Here is a 24,801-nt window from a genome sequence, read left to right as displayed (position 1 = left end):
ATACAATAACTAACAGACCAACAGATTTCACAGAGAGTGATTCAACAGTAAAGTCAACAACTTTTACAAAAAGTCCAATAAACAATACTGAAAGTTCAATTATAACAACAACAGACGAAGCAAGAAGTTCCACTCCAACAGACCATACAAAAGAATTGGCAACACCGACTACTACGGTCAAAAGTACTACTCAAGAGAATACTTTTAGATTAACGTCCAAAGGTATGGAAGAAACATTTGAAACAAGTACTTCTACTGAGACACTCTTAACTCATAATATTACAAGTGCCTTCTCATTCACAGACATGTCAACCTCTAACCCCGATTTGACTGAGGAATTTACAACATTAGGAACAGAATTAAAAACAGAAACTCAGCCGTTAACTCATTTAACAACTGATAGTAGAGATCATTTTACAATAGAAGATAATACAAACACAATATCCTCAACAAGGCAATCATCTACCACAGGTAGTGGCAGTTCAGTTGATGTAATAGCACCTGTTTCAACTTCAGGTGCAACAGAAAGTTTAGCGGTACCAGAAGATTCAACCACAACTTTGATGTCAACAAGGAAGAATACTTTTGATAGCACAGATTTATCAAACACCATGACCCTTGCTGATAGAACATCAAGTTACCCTTCGACTACGTTTGAAATGGATGACATACAACCGACTATCTCCACCACTGAAGGTAAGACATTCTCAGTTAAAAGTGAAACATCATCACAGACACCATCTGTCAGTTCTTTAGCTAACATAAATACCGAGAGTACAACATCCTCCGTTGACAATCAAAAAACTACTTTGGTCAGTTCGACAATATCTGAAAATATAGCACTTACTTCAATTGCTGAAGAAAGAATAACTTTAGAAAGTTCTACAACTACGTTCCACTCAACAAATTCTGAAGACATTACTCCAATTGTGTCTGAAATTACAACCGGAAGTTCATTGGTGGAAGAAATAAGCGACAATACAGCTTCATCAATAAGTGACGATAGTACATATATGTATAAATCAACAACGCCAATGGAAAATAATCCGTTTAGCACAACGGATTCACCCTCATCTACAACCAAAACAACTTTGTCCGGTCCTATAACCACTGTTCAAAGTTCAACAACAATAGGTTTTGAATCAAAAATGTCAACAAGAGACTCAAACAGTGATGAAAAAACATCAGAAAGTGTCATAAACAGTAGAACATTTGAGAGTACAGATCTTTCAACCACTCCAACATTACAAAGTACGATACTTTCACATAGTCCAGCAGCAGACAAAACGACATCCACAACCCATATGGATCAGGAGTCAACAACTACGTCTTCTTCTTCTTCTGCCAGTAGTCTTTCTACGGATTTCACTAGCAATTCTCCTAACCATTTGTCAAGTTCAGCGACAATAACTTCAACTTATATACCCACAGAGAACTCACCAAAATTTAAATCGACCGACATTACACACGACACGAACACAATGACAAAAATATTAACAACCACAGATATAACAAAAGAAACATCCACGACTCCTTATAAAACTACATCTTCAATTAACAAACATACCACATTGCATACAGACTTACCGGTATATAGTTCATCAGTCAAAGACCATAAAACAACTACTGTTATGGAAACCTCTAATAGTGATAGCATATTAAACACAAGGACAGATATTATAAATACTGATAGTGTGATATCCACTACTGATAGTATGCTCACACAAACACCAGCAAAGGTCACTGACACAGAGTCAAACATAGATGGAATGACAACAATAGGGAGCATGACAACTGATATTCAGCGTAAATCAACACATTCATCAACAACTAACATAGGCACAGGTACCACCAAGATGGAGCAAATCCAAAACAATATGACAACCCATGTTGATATCACACCAACACAAACACCCGCTACAACCACAGAGAAAAGAACTATAACTGATGAAAGAACAGGCAGTGATGTTCTTAGTTCGACAACATACGAACCAACCACCACCAAAGATATAAAAACAAACACTGATAGCATGGAAATCATTGTTAGCACAACAACAACAAATAATACAGAAAGCATTAATACACATAATACAGGTTCAACACAGACATTAGAGGGTACAACGGGAGGAGATTCTTTCGAAAAAACAACTAACGAAAGAACAAAAACACCGGAATCTATTTTTACAAGCGAAAGCTCGAACAAGGTCAACCCAACCACTCTTGAAAGTCAGACGTTTTCAACGATAGCGACAGTGGTACTCAACGGCACTCTAAAGCCTACTAATGAAACGGATTCCACTGAAAATTGGTTTTCGACTACGGAAACGCCCAGTTCAAAATTGTTTGATACTACAAGTACCAGAGGTACATCAAACAATAAGTTGGTCATAATTCTTCAATTCATAAGTTCCTACCAATTTATGATTAATGCATTAAAGATACTCGTAACTTCCACCTTGATATTATATCTAATGACGATTACTGTAGCCGAAAAAATAACAAAAGCTAGTGTTGAATATTGAGTTTGTGAAAATAGACTCAATTCATTTTGAAATTTAATTAAATGCTAAATCTATTTTATAACTTTAAATTGCAGATAATAATTTATATGTTTTCGATGAGTAATAAAAAATTTAAAAGGAACATCCATTCATTTTCAGAGACAGAAACTCCAAATGTGTCTACCACAACTGAAAAAGTGTCTACAGTATCAACAAAGGAATCTTTATTCACCACAGATTCCACACCAACAACTACAAATGCTTCTACGACATCGATACCACTTATATCCACCACTACTATTGTCACCACAACAACTTCAAAACAAGAAGAACCTACGACGATTCAGAATCTCCTTACATCCATGGTTAGCAATGTATTAACCACATCAGCCAGCAGAGGGAAGGCCACAACACTTGGAGTTTTGACGACAACGACGACGAAGGCCCCTACTGTGATTGAAGAGGAAGATGAAGTAGCAGGTGTGATAAAGATTGACGAGGAGTTCGACCAGGCATTGCTCGACCCCACATCTGATGCTTATCAAAAGAAAGTTGCAGAAATATTAGCACTGGTAGGACTCGTTAAACCGAGTTATATTAATTTTGTTGGTGTTAATTGTCTACAATAATCCGTTGTTATTAATTTTTGAAAACATCATGAACCTTAAATGAAAATAAATGTATAAACATACATTTGTACATATCATTTCAAACGACTTGGTAGCACAGAAATTCTTTTAAAATGATTGATAAAAGTATATCAATTAACATAAGTGTACTCTTTTTAGTTACAGAAACTTTTTGCAATCGCTGATATTTCCCAATATATCGCCAACATAAGAATAGAGGGCTTTATGTAAGTACTCTAGCCATATCTAATAGAATAAGCGAATTACCGTCTAGTTGATTTAGATTTCAGGGGAAAACTATCATATTCTTCTTACAGAGAGGGCAGTCTCATCGTGAAGTTTAAGGTGGCCTTCATAAGTGTCCATTTTGATGCTTCCTATCTGAAGACAACGCTGAATACTGCTTACTATTCAGTCTTCGAACCTCAATATAAACTTAGAGATGAGTTTACACAGTTTTCAGGTAACAAACATAATACATTCTTTTGAATGTAGTTTTTCAGCATATTCTCTCCGTGAAGTTTATACATGATAATGATCAAAAATATATTCATTTATTCAGCCGATTCAAATCCCCAGAAGAAGATCAACACATGCCACCTATGTTTTTTGTTAGTTCTTTTCGGCAAGAAATTATGCTTGCAAATGTAACTATGGTTATAAAGTGAATTTAAAGCCTTTAAAATATGGATGTTAATTTATGCTTATTTTATTTCAAAGTATCAACTGAGTCCTTTTTGTTTATAAATGGAAGATATACATATATAGAGAGCTAAACGTAGAGCTCTATAACTAGATTACATGTCTCGTAATCATTGACAATCGGATGGTATTGCTCTTCTTATAGACTGAAAAAAACTTTCAGAGGCGAATACTCATTCAGGATAAAAGACAAAATACGTTTGTTTTAAAACATTCGTTCAAATGCAAAGAATTTTTTTCCCCAATATCAGAATGCTTCTATAAACATAAATGATGTTATTGTGTGTTTTTCCAAACTCTGTCTTTTACGCACCACAATCTGCCATTTTTGTACACTTTTAAACTATATATTAATTTAATAAGATAATGTGATATTTCTGTTTTTATATATATATATATATATATATATATATATATATATATATATATATATATATATATACAAAGATGGCATCCGAAATATAGTGTTCTGGCAACGTGAGTGATTGTTTTAAGAATGACAATATATTCATTTATTCAGCCGATTCAAATCCCCAGAAGAAGATCAACACATGCCACCTATGTTTTTTGTTAGTTCTTTTCGGCAAGAAATTATGCTTGCAAATGTAACTATGGTTACTCAGGGAATTTTTTCCATGTAAAACTTTGCATTATATACGTTAAGTATACTTTTTTTAGTCAACAAAATTTACTACATTTGCTAAATTTCCCAATATGCAATAGTTGCTGTAGTAAAGAGTTTAAATACTTGCTTTAGGTTTTTGAACTGCTTAAGATTCTGTAAATATTACTTCATTGATTTAATTCATACGTGAAATGATTAATTACGTTAAATAGACTTAACAATATCAACGAGTATGTGTATTTTTATCTTTTCATAAGCGCTATCGTCGCAAGGTCGTTTGAAAATTATAAATACATTTTGTATTGTTAATAATCCGTTTTATGTTCATACAATTATATAGGAATTGGATTTCATAATTCAATACAAACCAAACAATTTTATCCTGTCCAAATGCATTTTTGCTTTCCATAGATTTGTGTGAATTTGCAATTATCTCTATTTAGTATCCGAGAGAATATAAATGTTGTCAGCTTCATTATTCTCCCAATCATTATTGTTTATCAAGACTCCCACCAAAAAATCTAGAAAGGTGAGCCTGTTATAATTTTTATTTTTTTCAGTTGACGGTGGATTTGAAACTATATTGGGACAGACTGAAACTACAACAAGTGGTAAGACTGAGGAAATATTTCAACAGTTTTTTTTTATTTTTATTGGAGAGGTTATGTGTAATTGGTGTGTATTGATTTGGGAATTTATCAGAAATTTCAAATAAGACATTTTGTAAATAATCAAGTATAAGATGGGCAATATGAGGTTAAAAATTATAACGGACATTATTTAAAAATTTTGATGTGTTAGGAAGTATTCCGTTATCTATTTATTTAAATATATCAGAATTGTGATTTCCAGCAATTGACCATTGCCTCGGTAATCCATGTTCGTCCTTGGCTACGTGTAAGAGTCTCTCCACCAGCTATCAATGCCTCTGTCCTGAAGGTTACGTTCTCAGTAACAATCAGTGCCAAGGTAGAGTCCTTTGTCTGTAAATTACTCTTAGAGATCATTTGCCATAAATCAACATTTTATGCTGAAGTTTAGACAAAGACCTTATGTTGGTATGTTGTGAAATTATTCTGCAAAAAAGCAGCTAATGGAAAAAAAAACAAAAAACGGAAAGAAAGATACTCAGATAATTGGTTTGGCCTCCAAAGGTTTTTTTTTCTTTCAGAATCAAAAAGGATTTTTTTTAGAAAAATAATTCAAACGTAGACAGTCCAAAGTTACAGTAACGCAATTACAAAAAGACTTAAACTTACAGCGTTAATATTTGTTTAAGCCTTAATCGTAGTTATCGGTGCAAAAATAATTTTGTGTAGTGTAAATCTTGTAGTCACTTGTATAAAAATACTGAATGTTTCTCTTTTATTTAAAGACGTGAATGAATGTATAGAATTCCCATGCGGTACACACTTTATCTGTAACAACACGATAGGACGTTACTCATGTTCTTGTGAGAAAGGCTTCATCCTCACTGGAGACAGATGCGAAGGTAACTCATTCAAAGAAGACACAAACCTATTCTAAAACCTGAAAAGAGTCAAACTCCTCTTAGTTTATGTAGCTGATATCATTGAATGGTGAAAAATGCCCTCTGATTGAACATTGTAAAGCTAAAGCTGAAAAATATAACAGAAGGTAATTTTAATCAAACCATATAAATGATCATTTTTTTTTTATAAAAATGGATTGCATTTTAAATAAGAGTATTAAAGAAGAAATAATGTGAATTTAGATATCGACGAGTGTTTGGTAAATGATGCTTGTCCTCAAAACTCAAACTGCATCAACCTAGAAGGCAGCTATGTGTGTGCTTGTAACAGTGGATTTACAAAGAAGAATGACCTTTGTATAGGTAAAAGTGACAGAAGGGAATTGTTTATTTTGTTAAAAAAAAATTGATTATTTTGTTAAAAAAAATTATATGTATATATAATATATAATAATATTAAGCCGTGAATTTTCATGATCACATTTAATATATACATATATTTCATGCATCCTTTATTAAAGCTAATTTTCTACAGATTATGTTAACATGCAACTAAACATTTAAATTAGTCTTTCATTATAAAGATAAATTGTACCCTGGTGTGATATCTTATGTGCAAAGTAGGACATTTATTTCAACATGCGTGATATTTATAGAAAAATGCAACTTCATATCGTCAACTTTATTTATGTCGACCAGCAAAAATTGTATTTTTTGCAATTGTACTGATTATGTTTCTTATATAGATGTAAATGAATGTGAAGGGAATGTCTGTCCAGAACATTCTGTTTGTCACAACACGGAAGGAAGCTACATCTGTAATTGTGAGACAGGATTTGTCAGCAGCAATGGTGTCTGTGTTGGTAATATAAATTGCAATGGGCTAATTTTCAGTAGCGCCACTCTTATTTTTATTGCTTAAAAATTGATCTCAAAGTGTAATGACCTTTCTCATGAAATTTCCTGAAATAGACACATTTACAGGAAATGTCTGTTGCCCATGTGCAATTTTCATTCATTTTTTATTTTTTGGATGAGGGAGATAAGACTCACTTTGAACTTCTGAACTTAAAGACCTAGAGTTTTGATGAAACCGATTACCTACTTATAATTATGTGTTAATTTTGTATTTCAATACTTTAATGGTGTTTTCTTTGATTTTTTTTCCAGACAATAACGAGTGTTTAACGAATGTGTGTCCTGAAAACTCCAATTGTGAAAATAAATTAGGAAGTTATATATGCTTCTGCAAATCTGGCTTTTCAAAAAATGGAACCCAATGCGTAGGTAAGAAAAATACCTGAAAATTGAGGGAACAATGTTTGTTCTAAGCTTATTTTTATGAGACAAATGCGTATCTTTGTCAATCTTGTAATATTCATAAATATTGATTTTCATTACTTAAGGCTATTTATCACAAGAAATTTTGAACCCAAATGGGAGACTATCAGTTACAGATGGTTATAATGATCGTTAATTGTGTGAAATTTGATCGTAGCTTTCCATTGATAAACATGTAGAAAAGCGCAGTTTTCATCTGCAGTTCAATATTATGATGAATGTCTCGCTTCTAGTCTAGGTCAACACACTTATCAGATGAATGAGCATAAAAGTGACTGTGCAAAAAATTAACGACATCCGAAAAAAAATTACGACAATCACAAAAAATGTCGCCCACCATTGTTTTTTTTAAGCACCTGCTTTCATTCAATAGTAATTCCTATAAGATCAGAGGGGTTTGTTGGCTTTTTTGTATTTTGTGCAGTTCCCGTCAATTTAATCTATTTTCAATAAATTATACCATTTTCCCGTTGTTTTTATGTAGAATACTTTTCAAGGTGTATTTAAAAAAACATAAAGAAATGTAATTATCGAAATCATATTGGAAAACATACGTTAGCTACATTGAAAATTGAACAGCGAGAAATGATAAATAACTTTTTACTTAATTAATAAAAGATAGTCAACTAGAATAAGAATCTTGCGTATATGTATTTTTTAAGACATTGATGAATGCTCTGTTATACCAAATCCTTGCAAAGAGAACAGTGTGTGCATAAATACCATTGGTAGTTTCCAGTGCACGTGCATTCTAGGATACGTTGACACCGGGGAATCCTGTAAAGGTAATGTAGATGCATACTATTATTTTTAGTATTGTGTTATGGCGAGCACAGCAAGCTCTATAGACAAATGTGTGGAAATTCGAACTGAAATCTGTACATTCGTCAAGCAAATTTTGGTGTGAAATCTTCCCAGAATTTTTTCACTACCATAATTCCATACGGTGATGGCAAATATATCAATGCCACAGTTATCGTGAATATTTAGTTCTTACAGAGAGCTTAAAAAGAAATTAAAAAAAATAATTATATCTCTCTGCAATGCCTTTCATTAAAAAATCACAATTTAGACTCCATTGTGGAATTGAAACTAACATACGACGTCATGTGACGACGCGTCACAGTTTAGACCGAGTCTAATGTTGTTTTAAGATGCGGATCGAAGTTAAAAATGTCACCTGATGGTATCCAGTAATAAATTCAACTGTGCTCGCTGCAACGGTCGCACCATAAAACATATTATGTTTGTCTTTTGCAATTGTTGAGAAAAATATTAATTTTCCTTGGACTAATTTTGTTTTTCACAAATGTGTTTTAAAAGACATTTAAATTTGGACAGTTCACTATGTATATATCGTATTCTCTTACTATACTTTTCTTTAATATATTTTTCTAGTTTCTCTGTACATTGAATGTATGTACATTTTAAAGATTGGAAACATCATTGCATATCTACTTACAGATATAAATGAATGCGATCTCGGAAAATGTCCAGACCTCTCGGTGTGTACCAACACCGATGGTAGTTATTTGTGTGACTGCATTGTTGGCTATACAATGGAGAATGCGACATGTATTGGTTAGTGTTGACTTTTATATTTGAATACCAGAACATTGTTATTAACATGTGTTATTCATAAGTGGAATCATATATGGATTAAATTATTTTTTAAGAATGATAAAAAGTATACCCGGTTTTACGAGGAATTATTTGAATTAGACTCCATCTGTTAAATAAGCATTATTTTTTTTAAAGATATAAATGAATGCAACAATAATGTGTGCCCTGATCACTCTGTGTGCAAAAACACAGTTGGCAGTTATAAATGCACCTGTGACCCAGGCTATGTAATGACAAAAGGTATCTGTCAAGGTACGTATACATTGAAAAAAAAACTCTGTTTGATAGTAACTGAACTCAAAGAAAATCACGAGCTTTAGTATTGTTCTCTGTATTTAGACGTGAATGAATGTATCAACGATCTCCACAGCTGTCCTGCGATGTCGACATGTATGAACACTGAAGGGTCGTACCACTGCAGGTGCAATGAAGGTTACTTCCAGTCTGGACTTCAATCTTGTACAGGTAGCTGCTCCAACCCAAAGAAACGCTTTGAAAAATACAACTAAATAGACTGTAAACAACTAAAGCTGTCTGAAAATTAAAATCTAAATTTTTCTTTTTCTGTAGAAAATTTGACAATTTCCATTGAAATCTTATCTTTTAATGCAAAAAATAGATATACTTGTGTCTGTTTCTTTTTACTTATTTTAAAAAGTAACATGTTTTATAGAGAGCAGTATCTATAATCTTGACATGAGAGTACAAAAAGTGAATGGAAGTGAAGCTGGATATTCAACCTTATTGAATGACTCCAGCACAAATGAATTCAAAACAATGGCAGCGAGTCTCGCACAAGTAGTAAGTACATTTATTTAAAATTGTATTAAAATGTGATTTATAACCAACAATGAATAAGAGAAAATGCATATGCATGATGATTTCAATTTATTTCAGACTGATCATGTTATACTAGATTCACCTATACATCAAGGTTACCTGGGAACTTCATTTTATATGTTTGAACCAGGAAGCATTGTATCCCACGGCAATTTATACTACGAACCGGGAATCATATTATCCTCTGCTGAAACTGATATTTTTGCCTCCAATTCCACCTCAGCTTATCTACAATATTCAGTTGAGTTAACTGAGCTTAATTTAACAGGTATTTGATTTAAGATAAATTATTTCTGGCATTGCTTGATTATTTGAAATTCAGGAACTCCTTAACTTAACACTTAAATTATTTTTAAATAGCTTTTTATGTAAAATTTCCCTTTTTATTTAGATGTTAATGAATGTTTGGACCAGGATTTAAATGACTGCTCTGAATATGCAAATTGTACAAACACACCTGGAAAGTATAATTGCACCTGCTTCTCCCAATATCTGGACATATCAAAAGATTCTACAAAACCAGGAAGAATATGTGCTGGTAATATAAGAGCTAATGGGAGACAACTCGGTGTTATATAAAAAACAAAGGCTCTGTAATATAGATATGATAAGTAAAAGAGTATGACTTCTCACATTTATTTCAGCAATCAGTGACCAAAATAGGGATCCTATCCGTGGTCTAGTGGTGGAAATTGATAGAACTCATTATATAGCATCGGAAACTGCCGTTTTTACTATTCGCTTGTCCCGTGGTTCCCATGTGACCTACAATATTTCTTACGGAGATGGCTCGACAGAGCGACGTGCTTATAGTGAAATATTGTCTTTTCTCTCAACATCTGTTTTTACTCATGAGTAAGTTTCCATTTTCTCTATTTTTAAAATGAAAATGAAGAATGATGATAAATGTTATCATGATATAATTTCATTTACTTTACTGCAGATATACTACTGCTGGAATGTACAATTCGTCTGTTTTGGCAGTAAACGATGTAAGCCATGAAAGACAATCGGTAATAATCACAGTCGTTGATGATATAAAAAATTTAAATTTGACGCACACGTCCACAAATTCTACATATGATGGACAAAAGAGATTTGAACTGAAAACACCAAAAACCCTACGAAATATAAAAGTAGAATGGGACTTTGGAAATGGATTTGAACAACAGAAGCCAATGTCAGTGTTTTCTAGTTCTCTTCCATTGACAGTGGATCATTACTACAGCGTTGGTTACAGATTTGTAAAAGTAAATATATCGAATGAAAGAACTAACCAAGTGATCGAGGAAAAATTTTACATCGAGGAGAAAATCTCCGGTTTAGAAGTCACCTGTAGTTCTTACATCACAGAACCCCTGAAAAGTCTACATTTAAAAGTAAGATTTCAAACAGGGTCGAATGTGACTGTGCACATAAGTTATGGAGACGGAAATGAATTACAATCAGTTCTCAATAACAAATTGAGGGGCGAATTTACGAATTACTATCCCTTTGTTTATTCAAATGTTGGGAAATACAATGTTTCAGTGAGGGTCTGGAATACTTATTCTGAAATGAATGTTACATCTCCCTACATTTATGTAGAAACTCCCATAAATAATCTTCTTCTGTCGACCGAAAGTGTTGTGGCCTTGCCATCAGGACAAGTAAAACTTTTGTTATCCTTTACCGGAAGTGAGTTGGAACCATGTTGTATGAATTGTAGCACTTACATAAAGGGCATTTATCAGCGAATAGATGAAATAGCTCTGATTGAAAAAGACAAACCGACAGAAATATCAGTTGTTTGGCAAGATGACAGTGATGTTGGCACAACAGATATAGAGGTTTTTTGTAAAAATAAGTTAGGGAATAAGACCTTTAAAACGTGGACAACCTTTCAAAGAAAGATTGAACAGGTTTACATAAGTACAAGCCAAACATCCATTCGTGTTGGTGGGAGCATAAGTGTTAAATTTGACATCGGTATAGGATCTCACATTCAGTATCAGTACAACTTAGGAAATGGTATTAAGGACAGTGTTAACCTCCCAAGTAGCCTCGTTACAAACCATTCGGTAAGTGTGACTTCCAGCTATCAACAAATGGGCGTATATGAAATAAAATTCAATGTAAGCAACCTTGTTTCCTCCGTTATAAAGAATGTAAAAGTCAAAGTTTTGGAGGAAATTAAAGGTTTGAAATTATCCCGATATTACAAAGTATCCGATTTGACTGAAACCACACATCATGGACATGGTTCAGACGGTGATATCTTTCCTTTGGAGCGTCCTGTTATTTTCGAAGCCATAGTCAGTAGTGGAAACGAAATAATTTACACTTGGACATTTGGATCAGAAAACGGATATGTCACCAGTGATGCTAAAGTAATGTACAAATTTCAATATGTGGGATCTCACCTGATATCTGTTAACGTAAGCAATGGTTTGTATTTTGAATATGAAGAATTCAATATTACTCTTGAAGAAATTGTGAATCCATATTCATTGAAAAACAATGGACCAAAGATGGCATTTGATCTGATGACATTTACTTTGAAGCTGTCAAACCCGGGAACAAACCCTTGCTATCTTTGGTTTATGGGGGATTTTTCAACCATAATCATTTATGGTGAGACTGTATGTAAGGAAAAAGCTGCATTAAATAACTATGAATATAGACCGTGGAACGTTTCCAATGAAATACGCCATCAGCACATGTACAAATCAAATGGAACTTTCAGTGTGAAGGTTACAGGCTTTAATCTTGTATCTAGTCAGAGCATCAACGACATAGGTGTGATCACAGGCGTCAATTGTTATTACCCTATTGTTCATATCATTGGTGGTGGACAAAGAATAGATGAACCTGTCGCTATGTACAGATCAGAATGGATCAATCTAGAAAGTTCCGCAGAAATTAACTGCCCCGCGTCTAGTGGTCCAGAATATCACTGGAAAATATTTAAAATACAGCAGGGAGATACGTACCTCAATAGAGTGTTTAATTCATATGAAGTTTCTACTTTCATTTCTACTGATCATTTCAAAATATTATTTCCGCCTATAACATTTTCACCAGGGCTTTACCGAATAAGCTTAAACGTTTCCATGATTGGGATCCCGGGTATGTTTTCTGAACACTACACATATCTGAACATTACAAAAACTCCCCTTGTCGTACGAATTTCCGGTGGAACAGCAAGAAACATTGGATATGATTCAAGTTTGATACTTAATGCGTATGAAATGACATACGATCCAGATTCACCAACAACTTCAAATTTTACATATGAATGGAGATGTCGAAAGGAAAATGAGGTTTACCCTTCGGTGATGGATTATGTGGCCATTCCAACTTTAGACGAAGCTTTAAATCAGACAAGACATAGTGGATGTTTTGGAACAGGTATAGGAAAACTTCCCATTTCATCTGGAATAATCAAAGTATCAACATTGCTTCTTGATCCGCATTCGAAAAATGTCTTTGAAGTACATGTTAAGAAAGATACACGGGAAGGCACATTTCAACAGATGGTGGAAGTTATTGAAGGAGATCCTCCACTCATTCAGATTTTGTAAGTTTTCCTTCTGTTAATTATAAAATTTAAACAAAAACGATTTAACACATTTTAAACAATGATAAATGTATAGAATTACTTTATTTATCATTCAATTTGTACTACAGATGTGTGGAGAACTGTAATTCCAAAATGAATCCTTCGAGTCCCTTCAGTGTCCAAGGAAAATGTCTCTCATGTAATTTATACGAAAAAGTTGAATATAAATGGTCTTTATTGCTTGAGGAGTCTGAAGAGTTTCAAGATGTCGATGAACTGGACTCGCTCTTGGTTACAGGTAATTTACATTCATCTACTGTTAAATGCAATAATATCAAGTATTTTTATATGAAAAAATATCTTAGGAAGACCCTTGATTAATTTTCTAGATACAAAATCATCAGTTCTTGTTTTCAAATCGTCCACTCTGGTTGGTGGGAGAACATACCGACTACGATTATCGGCGAGTGTCTATGGATATACTAAGAGTTTCACTGAATATGAATTCATAACAAACCTACCGCCCTATGGGGGATCATGTGGTATTAATCCGACGTCTGGTAAGACTGATATTATTTTGAAACAGAACAACATAACATCTGAGAACATTTACATAAAACAAAAAGAAGTGTATTATTGTTATCTGTTTGTAAAAATCCTTTTTAAATTATACAGGGTATGCTTTGGAAACAGAATTTATTATAAGCTGTAATGATTGGGTGAACCCTGGTGAAGAAGAAAGCAAAGGAGCAGGACTACTTTATCGATTCTGGTCAAAGCTTCGTGGTCGTCTGGACACTCAGCTTTTGTACTATGGCACAGATCCGTACACTCCGGATACTAAATTTCCTCTTGGTCCAGAGGAAAGTGACTTCTTACATGATGTGGTTGTACGAATAGCAAATCCAATCGGAGAGTACGTTGAAACATGGCTCAGTGTGAAGGTATCAAAACCTATAATAAAAAACGAAGTAAGTGAGCTTATTTCACTCACATCAGGACAGGATAGTACGCTCGAAAATCTTCTTTCTTCTGGAAAAACACAAGAGGCCAAACAAGTCATTGTAGCTGTAGCATCATTGATTAATACTTCTCCAACAGAGGTATGGTATTCTTAGGCTATTCATACTTTCCATTTAATAAAAAAAATCGTTTAAATTTTCTTTTAAATGCTGAGTTAAGGTTTTCTTTTATTTGTCGATAAATATCCGACATTTGAAAAAAAAATAATTTGACAACCTTTGTTCTCATTTGAAGATTGGAATATCGCGAGCGTCGGTCATAAAATCTAATGACAAAGTTATTTCAACCACTACCACAAGCGTCACGACAAAAACAACAACACCAATTCCGGGTACCACGATTGTTTCTTCAGATCTACCACTTACTGAAGAGTATGAAAATATTACTACAGTTATGCCAACACTTTCAAGCACAACTCCAAAAACTACGACACTGAAAATAACGTCAACAATTACAATATCCACAACATTACCAACATCAACTGAACACCTCACCACCTACATTGTTGGAACGACTGTAGATCCGGTAGAGGTCGAAGCTGAAAGACAGAGAAAAGAGGAAGAAGAAAAGAAGAAAAGGATACAGGTAAACTATATTTTTCAAAGAATGGTGTATTTGTAAATTATAAGAGGGCTTTAATGAGACGTTTCTGAACATTATATTTCTAGCTTCGAGAGTCACTCTTGACAACACTCTCCACCGAGACGACGTCCTTAACTTTGGATTCTTTACAGCAAACGGCCCTTTGCTTCAGAGTTGTAACCCACGAATCATCTGAGTTGTCTGAAACATCACAAGTAAGATTTAATTGTTTTAAAAAAGTATTTTCCAAAAAAAAAAAATTGGATTTGAGCAGCATTCTAGATAGTCTAGAAAGATCAAAGTTTAACTTCAAACAAAAATAAATCAATATGGAATGAATGTCACTCACTCTATATTTGTGACCTTGTGTCATAAGTAAAATAAGATCTTGTGTCATACCCTTCTTTATCAGTCAACAAGAGAGTTTGAAGATTGCAGACAACATTGTGAAAAAAGAAATCTTTATAAACCTTATCGATTTTTTTTTCAATTTATCATGGCATGTTCCTGTTAATCAACACTTTCTTTTTAGGATATAGCAGTAAACGCGATGTCAAATGTAGCCAACTCTTTCCAAAAAATTGTCAGTCAATCGCAAACAGATTCTACAATTCAAAAATATAGTGCTGCAGAAGGTAAAATAAAATTATTTTCTTAACGATTTCTTTTCGCCCATTTTTAAAATCATTAATGTTAAGAAGATCTATTTTATAATTGGAAGCAGAATGGAAGACCTGTGGTACTGTATTTTGTGTATGATTAATATATTACTTTTTCAATGTTTTTTTTTATGTGTGATTAATATATTACTTTTTCAATGTTTTTTTTAAAGATATTCTGGCTTGCTTGAGCTCTGTTATTATTGCTGCCACTGGAGACGAATTATCAGAGATTCAGAAGATAAATGAAAAAGAAGGGCTTCTGGAGGAGGAGCAGGGTGACTTAACAGTCCAACAAACCACAACTACTACCACCACCACTACACCATCACCAAACATTGGAACCACAGAGGCACCGGGGACAACGAAATCCCCAGAGCAAATAAAACTGGAAACGAAACAAAAAGTAATATCTTAAGATACAAGATAAGATATAAGATACATCTAAATTAAGGCATATTTTCTTATGCTGCGTACAATGAATACATGACTGTACTAACATTGACTGTATAATATCTTTTTCGTGGGTGAATTGAAATTTCATATGAAACTGAAACTCTGAATGATTATTATTGTTACGTCACTGAATAACACAATTGAGAAAGATGTCAACTATTTTTCTTTAGACTTAAGGATAAAAGCAATATTTTACATGCATACATATTAACAGGTTCGATCATTGGCAACCAAGGTGTTTGATGTTGCGGAGGTAGTTTACAAAACCATCATTCAAGACCGTGTCCCTGGGGAGCCTCCTGTTGTTCTGGAGTCCCAGCTGTTCACTATAGTAGCTGAAAGACTGGCCGTAAATGCTGTTAACAACACTCATCTGGATACCTCCACAGGATCTTTCCAGATGCCCACAATGGACACGATATTATCTCAGAACACTTCATACGTAGATTCAAAGGTTTGTGGAAGAAACAAATGGTTTTATCTTTCTGTAATTTGACATTACTCACAATAAATTAATCTAAAATAATTTTATCGTAGGTTCTGAGCTCCAAAACAAACCCATATGTGTGGGACAATTCTGCAAAATTCATCAACACCCCGGTCCTGACTTTAAACTTATATGACAGCGAGGGAAAAGAAATAGCTGTGAAAAATCTTAATGACAGCATTATGATTGATATCAGTGTTGATTCCTCAAAACTGAAAATATCACAAATTAACTTTCCGCTGACTTCAAGGGAGAAATTGTCCTACCATTACTTTACTGTTAGGTCCAATATGTCTTCTGTTCACATTGTCGTAAAACCAGAAGACTCTGAAACGAAGTTAGAATGCTACGTAGGTGTCAGTAGGCAGCCGACAATAGACAATTATGATTCTAACTTCACGATTCCAAGAGAGCTGACCTACAGTGTTCCGGATGCTCATTTGAGACATGAACTGGAACATACGATATTTCTCTCTCCTGAGTATGTCCAAGAACGAGGCATTGGTGATTACTATCTTGGAGTGCGCCCTGTTTGTAAGTATTTTTGAGAAAAGCAAACCACTCTCTACTTGTTTTAAATACCTGTTACAAGATTTTTTCTGAATTTGCTGAATAGTCAGGTTTTAGCGTCTGGTGGATTTTATTTTGGTGGGGAAATGAAATTATGATTGTCCGTGGCTCGGTAAGTTAGTAGCGAGGGATTTGAGTAATACGTAAATGTTACATACATGTATATATTTAAATATTAAGTATTTAAATATAAAGTATTTTTGCAGACAATGAAACAGAAGAGGAGGAGTACCCTAATTATGACGACTATTATTCAGATTACGGGATAGTAACACCGCCGGATCTTCTGAACTATACCATTAGTTTTGTTACTTCGGGGTGTTTTTATTGGGATGTTGATTTCGATAAATGGGTGTCAGACGGATGTCAGGTAAAGCTTAGTAAAACTTATTCATATTACATGTATATGGCGTTAACAGTAAAATACAAACTATTCTATATAGGAATATTTTAAGTTCAGTAGTAATTCTATTTAATGTATATTTAATATGTAGGCTTTAGTCACTAACATATTGGCTTGGTGAAAATGTACTTGGAAAATTCTCAATTGATATTGAAAAGAAATAAAATGGGATAAATACGTAAATATTTTTGCGATTATTTTGATTCATTAGGTCAGTTATCTTTCAAACTCCAACTACACCAGATGTTTATGTAACCATCTGACGTCATTTGGCTCTGATTTCTTTGTTCCTCCAAATACAATAAACTTCATGACAGTTTTTAACGACTTTGAGGCAAAATTGAGGGACAACTGGGCAGTTTTAGCTGTGCTTTGCTTGATGTATTTCCTTTACACGGTTGGATTAATCTGGGCTCGGTATAAAGATAAAAGAGATGTCATAAAGGTATTATTTAATGTTCAATTTAGGTTCAATTATTGCATTAATGAACAGATATTAAGAAGCGTATTTACAATTTGTTTTTATGTTTTGCTTTTGTTTTTGTTTTTCTTTAAATTCAATATATTAACATCATGGAGTTGATAGCAAATTATAGAAGACGAATTGCAATGTTTTGTACCGCAAAAAGCATCCGTTTTCTTCTTTTAGTGGGGTATAGCACCGTTAGCTGATAATGTTGTGTGTGACAAATTCTTCTATCAGCTGACTGTTTGCACAGGGATGCGCCGAGGAGCTGGTACTAAATCAAAAATCAGTTTTGTTTTAGCTGGTGAAACTCAGGATACTGGGGTTAGGGAACTTATAGACGAAAAGGGCATTAAGGTACTCAAATTTCTAACATTGCATAGAGGAATACGCATTCATTCACTTTGATGGCCAGCATATTTTCTTAATTGTTGTTATCAGTTTCAAGCAGACTTAAATATGAGGAGTTATATATCTCTTTTAGACATGCAGTCGCGGTAGTATAAACAACTTCGTTCTGTCAACATCTGAGTGGCTGGGTCCTTTAACTTTTATAAGGATCTGGCATGACAATAGCGGGGAAGGAAAGTATCAAGGATGGTACCTCAGTAAAGTTATTGTAACTGATCTTCAAACATCGGAAACGTGCGTAACTCTGATTTTTAAATTTGATAAGAATTTTTCTTGAATCATACTTGTTTCTCTGGCTATCAATATAATCAACTCTTTATCCGGAATTAATTTTTTTCATGAAACTTGTCATTTTTTTTTTACCGGTAATCTTGCTTATTTGCGTGTATTCTTATGACCATATTTGCAGATACTGTTTTTTATGTAATCGTTGGTTGGCAGTAGAGGAAGACGACGGTATGGTTGACAGGCTTCTTCCGGTTGCAAGCAAAGAGGATATGACCAACTTTCAAAACCTCTTTATGACAAAAACCAAGAAAAGCTTCACCGATTCTCATCTTTGGATCTCCGTATTTAGTCGACCTCATCGAAGCACTTTCACGCGCGTACAGAGATTGTCTTGCATTCTATCACTTGTCATGACTACCCTGATGGTGAATGCCATGTTTTATCAAGCGGAAGATAAAGTGAAAAATAAAGAATACTTGTCATTCGGACCATTTGAATTTTCTTTGAGTGGAATATACATAAGCTTTGTCAGTAGTATGATTGTTCTACCAATAAATATTATTATTGATCAGTTGTTCCGAAAATCGAAACCGAAGCGGAACAGAATCACCAATGCGTTTATGGGTAAAAATGTTCAGCCACTGGCAGCTCTATCACAAATCAAACTGCGACCGTGGTCTCCTCCAGATGAGACAAAATTAGAAGACTACACTGATAAACCATACTTGCGACCAGACAGTGCAAACAGTACTTATTCCATGCATTCCGATTCTGCTCTCATAGAAAAAAGAAAGAAAAATAGTGAAATTGCTGTTATAAGCAATCCACATATAAAACCTTCTAAGAAAAAATCCAAGAAATTCATGCTGCCACATTCGTGTGTTTATGTGGCTTATACACTTGTTTACATCTCGGCATTACTGTCATCATTTATTACATTTCTGTACAGCATTGAGTGGGGGAAGGAAAAATCTTTAAGCTGGTTGTCATCAATTCTGTTATCCATTTGTGAATCTGTGATAGTGATCCAACCATTTAAGGTTCTTACCATTTTGTATTTATTTCAAAGAAACTATATATGATTGAATTAAACTATTGAATATAAAAATAAAAAAAATAATAATTGTTTTCTGCAATGATTTTTCAATGTAAGGGATTTTGTAAGTCTGATTTCTTTTTCAGATCATTCTTGTTGCCATGCTATTATCAATCATACTGAAGAAACCAGATATTGAAGAGGAAACAGAAACGAGTGAAGAATCTCAGATGAACAACCAGTTACTGTCTGATGAAGAACTGTTGTATAAGAATCATGTCAAATGTATGTATATTAAATTATATTTAAAATGTTTGCTTCAACTGGATTAAGTAACGATAATAAACAAAGTCAAGTGCTTCTTTTCAAATAGGATAGTATGAGATGTTTTTCTTTTGAAAATCATAAAGTACATGTGTAAAAAACATGTCTTTGGTTTTCATTGCTACAATTATCAATCACCATTTCAGCTGAGAGACCGGCATTAAAAATTGAACCACCTGACAAAGAAAAACTGGCCGAAGCCAGAGAGAAAAGAATGAAGGAGATTGCAATGTTTGAGATTGTTCGGGAAATTGCCTTCTACTTTGTGTTTGTGGCTCTTATTGTACTGGTGGCTAGTCATAACAGAGATAAGAAGGCGTACCCATTGAAAGAGGCTCTGGATAATATAATATCTATCAACAAAGTTAACAAAGTAAGATTATCTTAAAATTCATATTTAAGTTTCAGTAAAAAAAAAACAAAAAAAATATTGTAGGACTAAGATATAAAAGACAAGATTTTGAGAGAATTCTTTTTTCTTCAGCGAAGCCATGTGCCAGACTTTTGGAAATGGTTACTTGAAATACTGTTACCCAGACTGTACATTTCAAAACAGTGGAACAATATGCCTGTTGATGATAGTGAAAGACGTATGATAGCAACAAGGGTAGCATACAGAGTTGGTCCAGTGCGTATTCGCCAACAACGCGTACGACAAGGTCTAAAGCTTTTATGTACTATTCATGAACATTTCATATGCAAGATTTCCCTTCAAACACATCTGGAAACATAATTCTTAAGAAAAAGAGATATGAGTAATCCATATTTGGTCGTTCGAACCTGTAGTAGCTTCGTTTGTTTTTATTTTTCGTCTTTGAATTCAAGGAATATTAGAATAACTAGAAATTATTTCCTATATAAATTGTACATGTAAATCAATACTAAAATTCGTCTAACCTTTCCAATATTTTTGCTGAGTTCCCACTCACCGGTTGGTGAGATGTTTAACCGCTTTGAAGGGTTTTTTTTTACGTCAACAGTTAATTTTCATTCGTTAATCCTCACCTTGAACGGGATCATCTGAAACGAGTCAACAAGCCCCGTCTAATTCGCATTTATTAGTGTTCGATAGCTACGGAATTAACCTGATTAAATCTGTATTTTGGTTAAATAAAATTTACACCAAAAAAAATTTTGTCATCCGAACCGCAAACACAGAAGCAAGATTTGTATTGGAAACAATTTTTAAAGGTATATCAAAACATTTGATGACTAGGTTCTCGGGCAAAATGCGATTTACTGAACCCTCGAACAAAATAGCTGTTTTCAGCCTAACGGCAGTTAGTTTCTTGGGTCCAATAAAACGCGTGTTGCCACCGAATTCAGGCAATATTTAGAAGCAGTCAGAAAGTTACATGTATATTTTTGTTCTATTTTAGAGGAATGCAATGCTGTTCCAATGATGTATAAATTTATCGAAACATGCAGCCAGGAATGGTCAGTGACGATGGAAGACGATGCAACATACATGGAAGGCTGGACGAGTTCAAAGGCCAATCATTCCACCATGCTTATAAACTACCCCTGGAAGCACCGCTCCCTGTTTGATGATGCTGGACTTCCCTTTTCGGGAGAATTTGGTATTTACACAGGAGGAGGATATATCGCTGATTTGATTGGAGATCGAGAAAGAGCTATGAAGATTGCCGAAGGTTTAATGTTGAATAATTGGATCAATCAATATACAAGAGCAATTTTTATAGAATTTACCGTTTATAACCCTTATGTTAATATGTTTTCCAACGTATTTATCGCATTCGAGATGCCGACAATGGGAAAGATGATGATAAAGGAATCTGTTAAAACATTTCGTTTGTTTTCTTATCTTGGAGGATACGGGGTATTTGTTGTGCTTTGTGAGCTCTCTACATTGGCCATCGTGATCTACTTCATTGTTAGAGAAGTAAAAGTTATTAAACAGCAAAGAAAGAGATATTTAAAGAGTTTCTGGAATTGTCTCGAGATCTTTAATATGATTTGCGCCGTGGTAGCTGTGTCCATGTACATTGTCCGGCATATGATAACACAACTCGCAATGCATTCAGTGAAGAAATTAAGAGGTAAAGATGTTAGATGTATTTTAATTCTATGTCATTTCAATTGGAATAATCGGCCAAACTTTCTTTTCTATTGCATACCTTCAAGAAACATAGATTTATAAGATACACAGATTAAAACGGACTTTATTCTGTATTAACAATGTTCTCTGTATCTCTTCCAGACAAGTTTTACAACTTTCAAAAAGTTGCTATGTGGGACGAGGTCTTCGGATATTTCATGGCTTTTACAATTTTCGTATCCATCATCAAACTTCTTCACTTATTTCGTTTTAACAAAAGGATGTCTATGATCGCAGGAACATTGAAGTACTCAACAAAAGAACTTTCAGCTTTCTCTGTTGTCATTATTATTCTGATCGTTGCTTTTGCATCGTGGGGATACATTATGTTTGGTCCAAAGATGTTTCAGTACAGAAATATGTTCCAATCAATCGAAACAATGTTGGCTTTTGCGCTGGGAGACTTTGATTACCTGGCCTTGGAGAGAGTCAATCGCGTGTTTGGACCAATATACTTTTTTACATTTATTCTATGCATCATGATTGTTTTGTTAAACGTTTTTGTTACAATTCTCAACGAATCTATTTCGGCTGTAAAATCCGACATTTCCAAACAATCCAATGAGCACGAAATTGTTGCATTCATTTGGGGCCGTTTCAAAGACTGGATTGGCGTTGACTTTGATAAATTCTTCGCTGAAGTCAAAAGAAAATATATGCTTGGTAAATACTTAAGAGTCGGTATAGGTTTAAATTGGTGACTTCTGTATCTTTGTTTTAATTTTCAATGATGAGAAGATAAAGATTAAAATGGTAGACAAAATGTTATGGACAAAATTAACAATATGCCAAATATAGATTTTATGTTTAAGATGCCATAAATTTTTTTAATGGATAAAAAAACAACAAGAAATAAGTGAATAATGAAAAGTGAAATTTCCCTTTAGGTTCTGGAAAAAGAAAGAAGAAAGAAAAGGCGGAAGACATTGAAGAAAAACTTAGAGATATTTCAAAGCGGCTAGAACAGCTGGGTAAATACGACGCATCAAGAACGGACCATCCACCCCCGGATATGAGCTCGAGACAAATGGATGACGTCACAAAAGAACTGCTCTTCACGCGACTCTTTCCAACTATGAAACACCAGAAGATTACTCTTCATTAATGAAAGTCTCGTTCCAAGAGATGCGTAAAAAAGAAACTGATCCAATTTAAAGTGTTGGAAGAAACTTAATTGAACATTCATTAAATTAAAATAATCTGTTTGAATTGTTATGATTGAAACAAATGTAATGTATTATATTTTATGTATATGTCTTTGAGATAAACATATATTTTACATTACTTAGTTTTACAGTTGTTAAACTTATCTGTGATTATAGTTGTTAGTTAAAGAGCGCTGTTTAGACTGAATATTATTAAAAGTTGGGCCACGGATAAATTGAGAAATACTTGTTGCTGTATTTTAAATATATTTAAAATTTATAATCATTACTCATTTAAAGCTGAACACTACTCGTAAAAAGGCACATGCCATATTAGTTTTCCTGTCTCTGATATCAGCACTGTGGTATACCCTTCGAATTCATTACACCTGACTGCTTTCTTGTCACAAGTGCCTGCGTGAAATGGACTACATGAGTTCTTGTTGGTTATCTTACATTATCTTTGTTTACATGTTACTGCTTACGTGTATTTGTATTTGTATGTACTGCACTGACCTGTGCAACTGAGGTAAGTTTCCTTGGTATCTTTCTCTTCTGTTTTGGAAAAAGCGCATAGTTACTTTTGTCGCTTACGAGAGTTTTACAATAGCTATATAGAATACCTCAGTCCACACCCGTGAAAACTGATTATACTGAACCCGACACTAAGTGAACGGCTTATATAGGGGTCGTACAGCTAAAGAAAATGCAGAGTAATATAGCAGACAAACATAGATCTCTGCCTTTTACGAATCGTGTTCAGCTTTAAGCAACATGCTACTAATGTTGTACTGATGCTTCTTGATGGCCCAAATCTAGGTGTAAAATTAGGTCAAATTCAGTTTTGTTGAAAATAGCATATTTTATGGTTACAACTTTTAATCCAATTTATCACTTTACAATGTTAACAGCTCTCCCGTCACATACTTTCATATGTTATACGCCATGTTAACATTTAAAAAATTAGTCAAATGTGTAAATGTCTTAAGATGACTGTCACTGGCAGAGATTTTATTGCCCAAAGAAAAAGGTTAAGTCTGAATAATGACAATCGAATACCCGCAAAGGCCATTATGAATACTGCTATTCTTTTATGAGCATGTTACGATAGCTGATAAAAGATCTAATAAACAGTTTATTTTTGATTTTAAAATATGGTGATTTTCTTGAAATTAACATTGTATTGTATAGTTCGTTCAATTATTTCATGATTTATGTTAGAGTTATCAAATTTTTAAATATGGTGATGTTTCTTGAAATTATATTGTATAGTTCATTCAAATCTTTAATCATTTGTGTTAGAGTAATCAATAAATTGTTGCTAGTTGAGATATCATTAAAAGATCAAAGAATCGATAATTGGCGTTATTATGGTACATTTAAGGTTTATATGCCTGATTTAATGTTAACAGACTAGAGTTACATCGATAAACAGACTGTATGTATGGATCTGAATTATCAAAAATTTCATGACTTAGATTATTAAATTATTTAATCTTAATTGTTAGATAACATAAACACTGTATATTACATTACGGTGTAAAATAGAGGAAAAAAATAAAGCTTAGCTATAATCAAAGTCCTGATTTACTAAGTCG

The 24,801-nt window shown here is 33.7% G+C and overlaps 1 protein-coding gene across 1 annotated transcript in view; it reads left to right on the top strand.

The window, feature by feature from the left end:
• The window catches only part of LOC133190728 (uncharacterized), a 43,806-nt gene extending 19,366 nt beyond the window's left edge, over positions 1-24,440 (top strand). The window contains 33 exon segments of the mRNA XM_061326413.1: positions 3,290-3,357; positions 3,448-3,593; positions 5,310-5,426; positions 5,833-5,949; positions 6,193-6,312; positions 6,696-6,812; positions 7,953-8,075; positions 9,049-9,378; positions 9,587-9,714; positions 9,811-10,021; positions 10,145-10,291; positions 10,398-10,608; positions 10,697-13,312; positions 13,423-13,592; positions 13,684-13,854; positions 13,970-14,397; positions 14,552-14,902; positions 14,986-15,114; positions 15,432-15,534; positions 15,732-15,964; positions 16,229-16,468; positions 16,552-17,035; positions 17,278-17,441; positions 17,686-17,919; positions 18,124-18,297; positions 18,425-18,585; positions 18,761-19,619; positions 19,762-19,900; positions 20,086-20,312; positions 20,424-20,598; positions 21,319-21,999; positions 22,161-22,721; positions 22,946-24,440. Of these exon segments, the coding sequence (XP_061182397.1) occupies positions 3,290-3,357; positions 3,448-3,593; positions 5,310-5,426; positions 5,833-5,949; positions 6,193-6,312; positions 6,696-6,812; positions 7,953-8,075; positions 9,049-9,378; positions 9,587-9,714; positions 9,811-10,021; positions 10,145-10,291; positions 10,398-10,608; positions 10,697-13,312; positions 13,423-13,592; positions 13,684-13,854; positions 13,970-14,397; positions 14,552-14,902; positions 14,986-15,114; positions 15,432-15,534; positions 15,732-15,964; positions 16,229-16,468; positions 16,552-17,035; positions 17,278-17,441; positions 17,686-17,919; positions 18,124-18,297; positions 18,425-18,585; positions 18,761-19,619; positions 19,762-19,900; positions 20,086-20,312; positions 20,424-20,598; positions 21,319-21,999; positions 22,161-22,721; positions 22,946-23,163 (10,353 nt within the window). The 3' untranslated portion in view covers positions 23,164-24,440.
• The last annotated feature ends 361 nt before the right edge of the window (positions 24,441-24,801 follow it).

The sequence above is a fragment of the Saccostrea echinata genome, unplaced genomic scaffold (assembly GCF_033153115.1).
Source record: "Saccostrea echinata isolate AGI-Se365-2 ecotype Australia unplaced genomic scaffold, CSIRO_AGI_Sech_v1 ptg000022l, whole genome shotgun sequence".
Taxonomy (NCBI): Eukaryota; Metazoa; Mollusca; class Bivalvia; order Ostreida; family Ostreidae; genus Saccostrea; species Saccostrea echinata.
The sequence above is the reverse complement of the archived record's forward strand: the minus strand, read 5'-3'. Positions and strand labels throughout refer to the sequence as shown.